This window comes from Dendrobates tinctorius, unplaced genomic scaffold (genome assembly GCF_039654945.1).
Source record: "Dendrobates tinctorius isolate UK_male_01 unplaced genomic scaffold, ASM3965494v1 ptg000046l, whole genome shotgun sequence".
NCBI lineage: Eukaryota > Metazoa > Chordata > Amphibia > Anura > Dendrobatidae > Dendrobates > Dendrobates tinctorius.
Genome location: NW_027361714.1, coordinates 75,278,928 through 75,291,999, shown reverse-complemented (window position 1 = coordinate 75,291,999; position 13,072 = coordinate 75,278,928). Strand labels below are relative to the sequence as shown.

The following is a 13,072-nucleotide window of genomic DNA, read 5'->3' as shown; positions in this document are numbered from 1 at the left end:
CCTTATCTGTTTGTTTGTTTTTTTACTTTATAACAAGATCGCTGACTGGCACAGCTGTTGCCAGCAGCACTTGTCACACTGTTTCTCCTCTAATCTCTCACTGACAAGAGATCAGAGGAGAAACAGCATTATTATGAGGCAGATCACCGGGGAAAGTTTGTTGCTACAACAAACTTTCCCAGTGATTTGTCTCATTGGCTGGTGTGATGCTGATGTCATCAGGACCTGAACCAATCAGGTCTTGATGAGGTCGGGGGTCACAGGAAGCGTTGTGCGCTGGAATCCCCTCATTATAAGGTACGTGGGGGTCCCGATCAGCACAAAACCGCCAACCGTAGACAAACATCAGCGCTGCACAAAGCCCTGCTAGCGCTGACGTATATCTACCGTTGGTGATCATGAAGAGGTTAAGGTGGGGGGAAATCATTTTTTCACAAAAGCCCTGTAGGTTTGGATTTCTTTTTCCCTTAATAATAATGACCTTCATTTAAAAACTTCATTTTGTGTTTACTTGTGTTATCTTTGTCTAATATTTAAATTTGCTTGGTGATCTGAAACATTTAAGTGTGACAAACTTACAAAAGAACAGGAAATCAGGAAGGGGCAAACGCTTTTTCATGGAGCTGTAAAAACTATATTACTTAAAGGGTTTGTCCCACAAACTAAGTATACTTTAATAAATCTTTAAAGTAGTTCCACAATTAGATGTGTTTTAAAAAAAATGTCCCTGTGCTTATAATCTTATAAATGTGCACCTGCTTGTTACTGTGTAATGGCTGTGTCTTACCGTACAGGGTCATGGTCGAATTATACCACAGCTTCTGGGCCCTCATACCTAATTAGCAATCAATGTATTTGGCACCTAATGAGTGTACTTGTTTTTTATTTTTATTCTAAGTGGGTATTACCAGACAGTTTTCTCTTGGGTGTGTACTTCTCCCCGTATAATGCTTACCATCATAAGTAGGCAGCAACCCTCAAAGGAAAGAAGGACATACCCCCATAGCTTGGAGCAGATTTCTCATCATCTGAGATGTAATGATACAGCTCTGATCTCCTGGTCTAACTTACTGCTTAATTGAGAGTAGGGGGAGGCAAAATGCAGCTGAGTTTAGCTGTATCACATTACAAACCTTTCTAATAGTTCTTATTACTGAGTGTTATGTATAACGTGCCAAAGCATCTTGTAATTGCTTCTGTGCAAGATGTAAATGATAGCCATGATCTCACTTCTTCTTCTGGACTCCTCCTGTGTGAGATGTAATGAGGATGTGATCTGCTCTCATTGCTGAATTCAACAGATATAAGTGTGGTATTGACACTTTGAGCTATCATCTCTAAATAGGCAGTCTGGAGGAGATGCAGTACAGCAGAGCTGATAGTACTATGAGAGGAGGAGAGTTGATAGAAGGGTTTTTATTGTGACACAGCTGAACTCAGCTGCACTGCCCCTCCCCCGCTGACTTATGTAGGCATTTAGACCAGAAAATTAGGGGTCTCTGTCATTCTATGTCTCTCACACTGCAATATCTTCCCTAAGCTATGGTAGGGGCAAGTTGTCCTTTCTTTAAAGTGAGTGTTTACTCATATAGGTGCCTAAAATTTGATTGATAATATCTCTACAATGGAAAGACTCAATAAATCAAAACAAAATATGTTTTATTCTGCTTTGCTGCCACTATTACATATTGAATCCTGTTCAACATGACTTTGGTGGAAGGTTCTCTTTATCTTGGGTAATTGATCCAGGAATGTATTATGCCAAATGTTGGGGTAAGGATTTGTTTCAATGATTAATATGCCAACAATTAGCCTATTGTTGCTTTCAGCAACCTCTGGATTAATAGTGCAGGATAATGCATTCAATTAAATGTATTTAAAGCACAGCTTTCACTACCATTTATCTACCATTTCTGTCCCGAAATCACCACAATATCCTTATACTGCTTTGGAAAAGCTTCCTAAAAATGCCCCACTCAAAAGTATCGGTTTCAGAGTTAGGTCTAAAAATGCATATAGCAGTGTGCACTGTATGTAAATTAAACCAATAGAGTCATGTGGGCAGTCCCAAGCTCCTGAGGAGTCATACAGTAGATTTGCATAATCAAAAGTGGCACACAAAGATTTCTAAATTGAAAGTAAATAATATGCAAACTTACCCATAAATCATGTTCTGCATAATCAAACAGTAGCCAAACTTTTCTATCACTGTGAGACAGGAATACTTTCTGTAAAGCAATCACATTTGGATGCTTCAACTCACGTAACAGCTATATGAAGAGAGAAATAAAAGGAAACAAGGTTATCGGAAGTCTTCCATTTTATGCACAAGAGTGCAAACAAGTATACTCAAAAACAATATAGTAGTTAGTCAACTGTATTTTTATCAGTATGTAACTTTGCGCTTGTAGGTTGTATCCGTTCTTAGGCTATGTGCCCCCACGTATGCAGAAAATTTCTGCTTCAAAACCGGACTCCTCAGAAAACGCGCGTTTTATTTCCGCGTGTTTTTGCGCGTTTTCCACGCGGTTTTTGCGCAAAAAACGTTTGTCTTCTGACTCATAGAAAATAGTTAAAAACGCTGACTTTTCCGCCAAATTCGAAGCGTCTTTTTTTCGCGGAAAAAACTTATCAATGTGCACAAAAAGTGCGGAATTCATTTAAAATGAATGGGATGCTTCTTGTAAACGTTTTTGAAGCTTTTTTACTGGGACAAACGCTTCAAAAATGTGAAAAAAACGCTTACGTGGGCACACAGCCTAGAGAACAATATGTAAACTTTGGTTGCACATCTGTTGTATACGTCTGTTTTTAAATAGACAGCATAAAAGCAAAAATTCAAGAAGTATCAAAAACAAAGCAACTTTATTTAAAGTATAACACACCAAACAGAGGAAAAAAAAAAAAACAGCATCAAAAACAATATAACAACTAATTTGCATAATCGGTGCAGAAATGGTGCAGAAATTCTGCAACATCAAAAACGCACCAAAAGCTCATCATGGGAACGCAGGAATTTCAGAGCCCCGTTCTCAAAATAGGTGAGAGTTTTAGCACTCAAAGCACAGATATCATTAGGGTACGTGAGAACTTGAAAAGATTACATGAAGGATTTCAAACAAGCTTTTTTTTTCTTTTGGCATACATGGCAAGTCACATTGTATAAATATTTATTTGCAGCAACAATTTCACGTGATTACTCATGTTAGACAGGCTTGAAATCATATGAACACCAGTAAACTTGCTGGAAGGGATGCGCATACTGATAGACCTTTCATAAAGCACGTGTGTATACAGCTTACAACCATTTCTATTTAACGTAGGTTACTTTCCCACAAAGAGGAGCTGTGATTGTGAATCTGGAGCGCCTGATTCAAAGAGGACCGCACCTCTTGATTAATCTGTAGCGTCTGACAAGTGACATGCGACGCCGTACACCAGGTGAGAAATATTACTCCACTCATGGAGTGGAATGTGATGTCTGGCATAAGGAATGCCACAGCTCCCATGAACTAAACAAGCTGTGGCATCATGCCCCTGTCACATGTATTTGTCAGAGCTGAGAGAAACTGATGTGCAAACGCCAAAGTTAGCAACATTTGGCGCAACTCCAAGTTGCAGTAAAACTTTGTTACGTTTCAATGCTTTTACGCCACTTTTTTTTACATAAACGTTTTGTTGAACCAGGGCTTAAAACTCAAGTGGAGTTAAAAATTGGCCAACTATGGCCTAAAGCCTTATTCAGGTATCATTTTTTTTTTTTACATATGAGAGGTCTAAGGAGCAAGGTCTCTCATTACGGAGAATGATATAAAAGTGTAAAGAGACTTATAGACCATGCAATGCTCCTCAGGGAAATTAAATATGCAAATGGCCTCTTCAGAAAGGAAGAGGTCTTGATCTCTAGAGCCACCTATTAAAGGTAGCAATCCTAAAGGTCAATATCAACCCTTTAAACAGGGAACCTGACAGGTCCCCCATGCCCTCCAATACAGCAACATTCATCTATGTCTGTTTAAATTCTCTGCCTAAACAGCCCTGTATAAAATAATTCAGTGAAATAAATGCCTTAACCCCTTTCTGACATTACACGTAATAATCCATCCATGTGACATTGGTCTATTTGACCAGGAATGGATTAATAATCTGATTCTGACAGCTGACACCCGGCACTTTAACCCCGAAATGCTGTGCTCGAACGAGATTGCAGCATTCCGGGAGCAGGAAGAGAGCTAACAGCCCCTCTGCCTTTGGATCGAAGACCCCACGGTGTGATACGGGGTCCTGATGTCAGGAGAGCAAAAAATAAAAATGCAAAACCAAAAATACCTCAGGTCGTTGAGGGGTTAAAAAAAAAAAAAAATCAAAAAGATATTGTATCTATAAATAAATATTTGAGTGAAAAAAAAACCAATAAAAGTACACATATTTGGTATTGCTGCGTCCGCAATGACCCAACCTATAAAACAGTCCACTAGTTAACCCCTTTAGTGAACACCATAAAAAATAAATAAACGAGGCACAAAACCATGCTTTATCATCATACCGCTGAACAAAATGTGTAATAAAATGCGATCAAAGATACAGATATACATATAGTACTGCTGAAAACGTCATCTTGTCGCACAAAAAAAAAAAACAGCCCAAACAGTTCCATCAGTGAAAAAATAAAGTTATATCTCTCAGAATAAAGCAAAAATAATTACCGTATATACTTGCGTTTAAGACGATATTTTCAGCCCATTTTTTGGGGCTGAAAGTCCCCCTCTCGGCTTATACGCGAGTCATATACCAGGGGGTCGGTGGGGGAGGAGGGGCGGAGGTGTCAGGTCATACTTACCCCCTTCTGGCACGGTCTCTGCAGCCCCTCTGCTTCTCCCGGTCTCAGGCTCCTTCCTTCAGCGGTCACATGGTACCGCTCATTAAAGTCATGAATATGCGCATATTTATTACTTTAATGAGCGGTACCAAGTGACCGCTGAAGGAAGGAGCCTGAGACCGGGAGAAGCAGGGGGGCTGCAGAGACCGCGCCAGGAGGGGGTAAGTATAAGCTATATTCACCTGTCCCCGGTCCAAGGCTGCGCGCTGCTCTGTCCTCTCCTCCTCCGCATCCTCTCTCTGTGATGTTCAGGTCAGAGGGTGCGGTGACGTAGTTAGTGCACGCAGCGCCCTCTGCCTGAACGTCACTGACAGGACGCAGAGGAGGACTGGACAGAGCAGCGCGCAGCCATGGAGCGGGGATCGGTAAATATCGCCAGTGCCGGGGGCCTGAGCCAGCGGCGACATCAGAACCTGTCACCGCCTGCTCAGGACACCGGCACCGGGCCTCCAGCGACGAGAGGTGAGTATGTAATTTTTTTCCTCTTATTTGCAGCGGCAGCATCAGCAATATATGGGGGCATAAACAATTGAGCAGCATATGGGGGCATAATTATGGAGCAGAATATGGGGGCATAATTATGGAGCAGAATATGAGGGCATAATTATGGAGCAGCATATGGGGGCATAATCTATGGAGCCGCATATGTGGGCATAATTATGGAGCAGCATATGGGGGCGTAATCTATGGAGCAGCATATGGGGGCGTAATCTATGGAGCAGCATATGGGGGCGTAATCTATGGAGCAGCATATGGGGGCGTAATCTATGGAGCAGCATATGTGGGCGTAATCTATGGAGCAGCATATGGGGCAAAATTATGGAGCAGCATATGGGGGCGTAATCTATGGAGCAGCATATGGGGGGGTAATCTATGGAGCAGCATATGGGGGCGTAATCTATGGAGCAGCATATGGGGGCAAAATTATGGAGCAGCATAAGGGGGCATAATCTATGGAGCAGCATATGGGGGCATAAACTATGGAGCAGCATATGGAGGGCATAATTATGGAGCAGCATATGGGGGCATAATCTATGGAGCAGCATATGGGGGCATAAACTATGGAGCAGCATATGGGGGCATAAACTATGGAGCAGCATATGGGGGCATAAACTATGGAGCAGCATATTGGGGCATAAACTATGGAGCATCTTATGAGGGCATAATCTATGGAGTATCTTATGGGGCAGCATATGGGCCATAATCTATGGAGCATTTTATGGGAGTATAAACTATGGAATATTTTATGGGGCCATAACCTTTATGGGGAAGCATATGGGGCATAATCAACCTTTGTGCAGTGTTATATGGGGTGTATTTTGTATGGAGCATCTTATGGGGCCCATCATGAACTGTATGGAGCATTATATGGGGCTCCTGATTCAATATGGATAATGAAAAACATTTAACCTACTGATGTCTCAATTAATTTTACTTTTATTGGTATCTATTTTTATTTTTGAAATCTACCAGTAGATGCTGCATTTTCTACCCTAGGCTTATACACGAGTCAATAAGTTTTCCCAGTTTTTTGTGGCAAATTTAGGGGGGGCAGCTTATACATGGGTTGGCTTACACACAAATATATACGGTACTTTGTCTATAAAATAGTTTTTATTGTGTAAAAGCGCCAAAACGTAAAAAAAGATACGTGTTGTATCGCTGTAACCGTACTGACCCAAAGAATAAAACTGCCTTATCAATTTTACCACACATGGAATGGCATAAACCCCCCCACCCTAAATCCCTCCAAAAAGCTGAATTGCTGATTTTTGTCCATTCTGTCTCATAAATATCGGAATAGAAAGCGATCAAAAAATGTCATGTGCTTGAAAATGGTACCAATAAAAACGTCAACTCGTCCCGCAAATAAGAAGCCATGAAATGACTCTGTGAGCCAAACTAAGGAAATATTATAGCTCTCAAAATAGAAACTGCTTAACAAAGAAGTAAACCAAAAGATCCTCAGAAGCTAGACATTATGCCGCAGTCCAAAAAAATTCTGTAAGAAATGATTGAGATCTATTAGACTGGAAAAGATTATAAAGCCATTTCTAAAGCTTGGAGACTCCAGTTAACCTCAGTGAGAGCCATTATCCACAAATTGTAATAATTATACTGGAGGACTCCGGAGTCTTTTTGCGTGGAGCAAGACACTACAGAACACTTTGTAGGTGAAAAAGTCTTTATTATAAACACACGGTGCTTGAAACAAGTGCAGTGAAAACTCAAGTCCATAACATTTAGAACAACTACTTAACAAGTCTGTGGGAAACCTCAGAGAGAAACGCAATCAGCAAAACAGTCTGTGAAGCGCAGTTTGCACTTGAGAATGCTGGAAACAAGTAGGTCCATGTCTAGTCCATGCATGAATACGAAAGTCCAAATAAGGTGTTAAGATTATCCAGGGAGGCCTGGATAGGAAGTCTCAGATTAAGCAGAGTAGTCCCGAGCATTGCAACTAATTAAACGAAGGCAGAACCAGAGCAGCAGCCAGCTTACATGTTGCAGGTGAAGGTCAGTGGCACCGAGGAAGCAGCATGAGTAGTCAGGAGCAGGAGGAACACTGGCACATATGAATACAGCAGAACTCAGAATGAGGACCAGGATATTCACACAGGTTTGCAAGAGCGGCTACAAATCCAGGAAACCACCAGGAGCAGAACACAGGCTGAATATTCTAGCACAGACTAGAGTATGGGGTGGAGTTTTAGGGCAGGAAGACAAGGGGCACATGAAACAAAAGACGTCATCTTGAAAAAGGGCAGACATGCCCAAAAGGTAACCAAAAATATTCAGCGTCCTGACACAAATGACGAAAACATAGAACAGTGGTGAACTGTTCCAGGAGTGGCCAGATGACAAAAATTATCACAAGAGCACAAAGATGTCTCATCCAAGAAGTCACAAAAGACCCCACAACAACATCCAAAGAACTTCAAGTCTCAGCTAAGGTCAGTGTCCAGGACTCCACCATAACAAAGAGACTAGGCAAAAATGGCCTACATGGCAGAGTTTCAAGGTGAAAACCACTGCAGAGCAATAACATGAAGAATAGTCTCAGTTTTGGCAGAAAACATCTTGATGATCCCAAAGACTTTTGGGAGTATACTCTGTGGACTGATGAGACAAAAGCTGAACATTTTGGAATGTGTACAGTATCTCCCACTACATCTGGCGTAGAAGTAACACAGCATTCCAGAAAAGGAACATCATACCAACAGTAAAATACAGTGGTAATAATGTGATGGTATGGGGTTGTTTTGTTGCTTCAGTACCTGGAAACCTTGTTGTGGTAAATGGAACGATGAATCCTGCTGTTTGTCTACCAAAAAATCCTGAAGGAGAATGTGCTCAAGCTGAAGTGCAATTGGATCACGCAGGGCAATGATACAAAACACACCAGCAAGTCCATCTCTGAATAGCTTAAGAAAGACAAAATTAAGACTTTCAAGTGGCCTAGTCAAAGTCCTGACCTTAATCCAATTGAGATGCTGTGTCTTGACCTGAAAAAGGCGATCATGCTCAGAAACCCTCCAATGTGCTGAATTGCAACAATTATGCAAAGATGAGTCGGCCAAAATTCCTCCAGAGTGTTGTAAAAGACTCATTGCCAGTTATCGCAAACGCTTGATTGCAGTTGTTGCTGCTAAGGGTGGCCCAACCAGATATTAGGTTTAGAGGGCAATCACTTTTTCACATAGGGCCCTGTAGGTTTAGATTTCTTTTTCCCTTAATAATAAAGACCTTCATTTAAAAACTGCATTTTGTGTTTACTTGTGTTATCCTTGTCTAATATTTAAATTTGTTAAGTGATCTGAAACATTGAAGTGTGTCAAACATGCAAAAGAATAAGAAATCAGGTAGGGGGCAAACACTTTTTCACACAACTGTAAATAATAGATATGTTCCAAAATATTGCTGATGTTTGCTTAGACGTATTTGTGCCAGGATAAATAGGAGGAATAGATTGTTCTATACTGAGTAGAAAAGACCTCTTAGTATTCTCATTCAATTGTTGAAAGATATACAAGATAAGTATTTAATCAGAAAATACATGATATGCATCTGTAAAAATAATAACATCTTGAGCCTCCAAAAGAAATAGAGTATTGCGCCATAGGACAAATGTTCCAGTTTAAATGTCCCACCAAGATAGAGAAATCTAATAATATTGTGTGGTGAAACAGAAAGTGAGGCTGAATGAATGAAGGGATGGTATAGCAATGGCGCATGCGCCATGAATAATACCTGCAATGTCGGATGGCTGCAAACTGCAGAAGCAAGGTAAGGTGCTGGGTGACATGGTAATGAGAAAGGATAATCTGTGAGAAAGGCCGTCACGTTCACAAGTCGTAGGTACCTACAATGATGCAAAGGACCTTTAGTGCCTTAATTAGAAGTAGTAAATACAGACACGACACGCCTGCGCAGTAGGGCATTTGTAGACATGGGAAGCATTCACTATGAAAGAATAACAAATCTGAAGGTTGTTGGGCATCTAGGAAATAGCGACCACAATATTGTACAGTTTCACTTGTCTTTCGCTAGGGGAACATGTCAGGGAGTCACAAAAACACTGAACTTTAGGAAGGCAAAGTTTGACCAGCTTAGAGATGCCCTTAATCTGGTTGACTGTGACAATGTCCTCAGAAATAAGAATACAGAAAATAAATGGGAAATGTTTAAGAACATCCTAAATAGACACTGTAAGCGGTTTATACCTTGTGGGAATAAAAGGACAAAAAATAGGAAAAACCCAATGTGGCTAAACAAAGAAGTAAGAGGGGCATTTAACAGTAAAAAGATAGCATTTCAACTACTAAAGAAGGATGGCACCGTTGAAGCTCTAAAAAACTATAAAGGAGAAAAAATCTTTATCTAAAAAAATAATTAAAGCTGCCAAAAAGGAAACAGAGAAGCACATTGCTAAGGAGAGTAAAACTAATCACAAGCTGTTCTTCAACTATATCAATAGTAAAAGAATCAAAAGTGAAAGTGTAGGCCCATTAAAAAATTGTGAGGAAAGTATGGTTGTAGATGATGAGGAAAAAGCTAATATATTAAACACCTTCTTCTCCACGGTATTCGCGGTGGAAAATGAAATGCTAGGTGAAATGCCGAGAGACAAAGAAAACTCTATAAAAAGGGTCACCAATCTAACCCAAGAAGAGGTGCAAATCCGGCTAAATAAGATTAAAATAGATAAATCTCCGGGTCCGAATGGCATACACCCACGAGTACTAAGAGAACTAAGTAATGTAATAGACAAACCATTATTTCTTATATTTAGAGACTCTATAGCGACGGGGTCTGTTCCACAGGACTGGCGCATAGCAAATGTGGTACCAATATTCAAAAAGGGCTCTAAAAGTGAACCTGGAAATTATTGGCCAGTAAGTCTAACCTCTATTGTTGGTAAAATATTTGAAGGGTTTCTGAGGGATGTTATGCTGGATTATCTCAATGAGAATAACTGTTTAACGCCATATCAGCATGGGTTTATGAGGAATCGCTACAGTCAAACCAATCTAATCAGTTTTTATGAAGAGGTAAGCTATAGACTGGACCAAGGTGAGTCACTGGATGTGGTATATCTTGATTTTTCCAAAGCGTTTGATACCGTGCCACACAAGAGGTTGGTACACAAAATGAGAATGCTGGGTCTGGGGGAAAATGTGTGTAAATGGGTAAGTAACTGGCTTAGTGATAGAAAGCAGAGGGTGGTTATAAATGGTATATACTCTAACTGGGTCACTGTGACCAGTGGGATACCACAGGGTCGGTGTTGGGACCTATTCTCTTCAACATATTTATTAACGATCTGGTAGAAGGTTTGCACAGTAAAATATCGATTTTGCAGATGATACAAAACTATGTAAAGCAGTCAATACAAGAGAAGATAGTATTCTGCTACAGATGAATCTGGATAAGTTGGGAACTTGGGCCAAAAGATGGCAGATGCAGTTTAACAATGATAAATGTAAGGTTATACACATGGGAAGATGGAATCAATATCACCATTACACACTGAACGGTAAACCACTGGGTAAATCTGACATGGAGAAGGACTTGGGGATCCTAGTTAATGATAAACTTACCTGAAGCAGCCAGTGCCAGGCAGCGGCTGCCAAGGCAAACATGATCATGGGGTGCATTAAAAGAGGTCTGGATACACATGATGAGAGCATTATACTGCCTCTGTACAAATCTCTAGTTAGACCGCACATGGAGTACTCTGTACAGTTTTGGGCACCGGTGCTCAGGAAGGATATAATGGAACTAGAGTGGGTACAAAGGAGGGCAACAAAATTAATAAAGGGGATGAGGGAACTACAATACTCAGAGAGATTAGCAAAATTAGGATTATTTAGTCTAGAAAAAAGATGACTGAGGGGTGATCTAATAACCATGTATAAGTATATAAGGGGACAATACAAATATCTCTCCGAGGATCTGTTTATACCAAGGAAGGTGACAGTCACAAGGGGGCATTCTCTGCGTCTGGAGGAGAAAAGGTTTTTCCACCAACATAGAAGAGGATTCTTTACAGTTAGGGCAGTGAGAATCTGGAATTCCCTGCCTGAGGAGGTGGTGATGGCGAATTCAGTCGAAGGGTTCAAGAGAGGCCTGGATGTCTTCCTGGAGCATAACAATATTGTATCTTACAGTTATTGTTAGGTTCTTTAGAAAGACGTAGATCTGGGGATTTATTCTGACAGAATTTTATAGGTTGAACTGGATGGACTAATGTCTTTTTTTGGCCTTACTAACTATGTTACTATTTGTATGTGAAAAAGAACCCTGCGGAAATGGGGGCCGAGGATGGTCTGATATGACCCTTTGCCAGACTTTCCGAGATGTAGTCCTTCATGGCCTGCTGTTCTGGAATAGAAATGTTATATAGTCTTCTTTTAGGCAGTCTGGCACCAGGAACGAAATTAATGGCGCAATCAAAAGGACGATGGGGAGGAAGTTCTTGACTCCTCTGCTCAGAGAACACATCCCCAAAATTCAACATGTATTTTGGCACAGATTGGGTATCCACTTTAGCAAGCCGGGAATCCAAGCAATGTCCTTGACAATAATCGCTCCACTTTACTACTTCCTGAGATTGCCAATCTACTACAGGATTGTGCAGAGCGAGCCAAGGAAGTCCAAGAAACACAGGTGAGGGCAGACCCCCTAGCACAAAACAGTCTATTACCATAGAGTGCATGGCCCCTAACTGAAGCTGTAAACTTCGGACAACTTGAGTAAAATACCCCTGTCTCAAAGGGGCGGAGTCGATGGCGATTATGGGTATGGGTCTGGACAGAGTATGTGGAATGAGGCCTTGGACCTGGACGAACCTCGCGTCGATCAAGTTAAACCCTGTCCCATTGTCCAGAAAAGCAGACACGTCCACCTTGATCTCACCCAGGTGGATTTCAGCAGGTAGAAAAAATTGTGTCCTACCCACGGAGGTGATGAATACACCCAGGTTGCAAACCTCCATGCAACCCGGCCACCTAGTTTTCCGGCTGTTGTGTTACTGTGAGGTCGGGAAAGACAAGTACCCATGAAATGGCCCTTTTTCCACAGTAGAAATGCACTCCCCCTTTTCGCCAAACAATAGACAGTTTACCAGAGTGAGATGCCGCACCCACCTGCATGGGTTCCTCAGTTGACTCAGTACAGATCTCCCTTGATTCCGGACCTCCCACAAACAGATGTGTCTCCCTAGGTCTCTGGCAAAGACGGCGATCAACCTGGATTGCCAGAGACATGGCTGCCTCAAGGAAGACTGGAGTCTCATACAGGGCCAATATATCAAAGAACTGGCTACGGAGTGCGGGGTCATTCCACTTTGTGTCTGGGGCCCACCTCCGAAACTCAGAGCAATACTCCTCCGCCGGCCAGTCTCCTTGCTGAAGTTGGCACAGTGTGGAATCAGCCAAGGAGACGTGATCGGGTGTCATCATATATAAGGCCCAGTGCCAGAAAAAATTCCACCACTGTCTGAAGTGACTGGGAATCAAACGGGAGGGAAAACGCCCATGCTTGGGGGTCCTCCTAGTGGAGCAAGATTACTATTCGCACATTTTGCTCCTCTGAAACTGAGGAAACAGGATGTAGCCTGAGGTATAGTTTGAAGGCTGCCCTGAACACAGCAAACTTGTCACGCCCCCTAGGGAACCTGTCAGGCAAAGA

The 13,072-nt window shown here is 41.6% G+C and overlaps 1 protein-coding gene across 1 annotated transcript in view; it reads right to left on the bottom strand.

The window, feature by feature from the left end:
• Positions 1 to 13,072, bottom strand: part of CDK19 (cyclin dependent kinase 19) — a 394,114-nt gene that overhangs the window by 248,478 nt on the left and 132,564 nt on the right. The window contains exon 3 of the mRNA XM_073576006.1: positions 2,160 to 2,270. Coding sequence (XP_073432107.1) covers positions 2,160 to 2,270 — 111 coding nt within the window. The remainder of the gene's footprint in view (positions 1 to 2,159; positions 2,271 to 13,072) is intronic.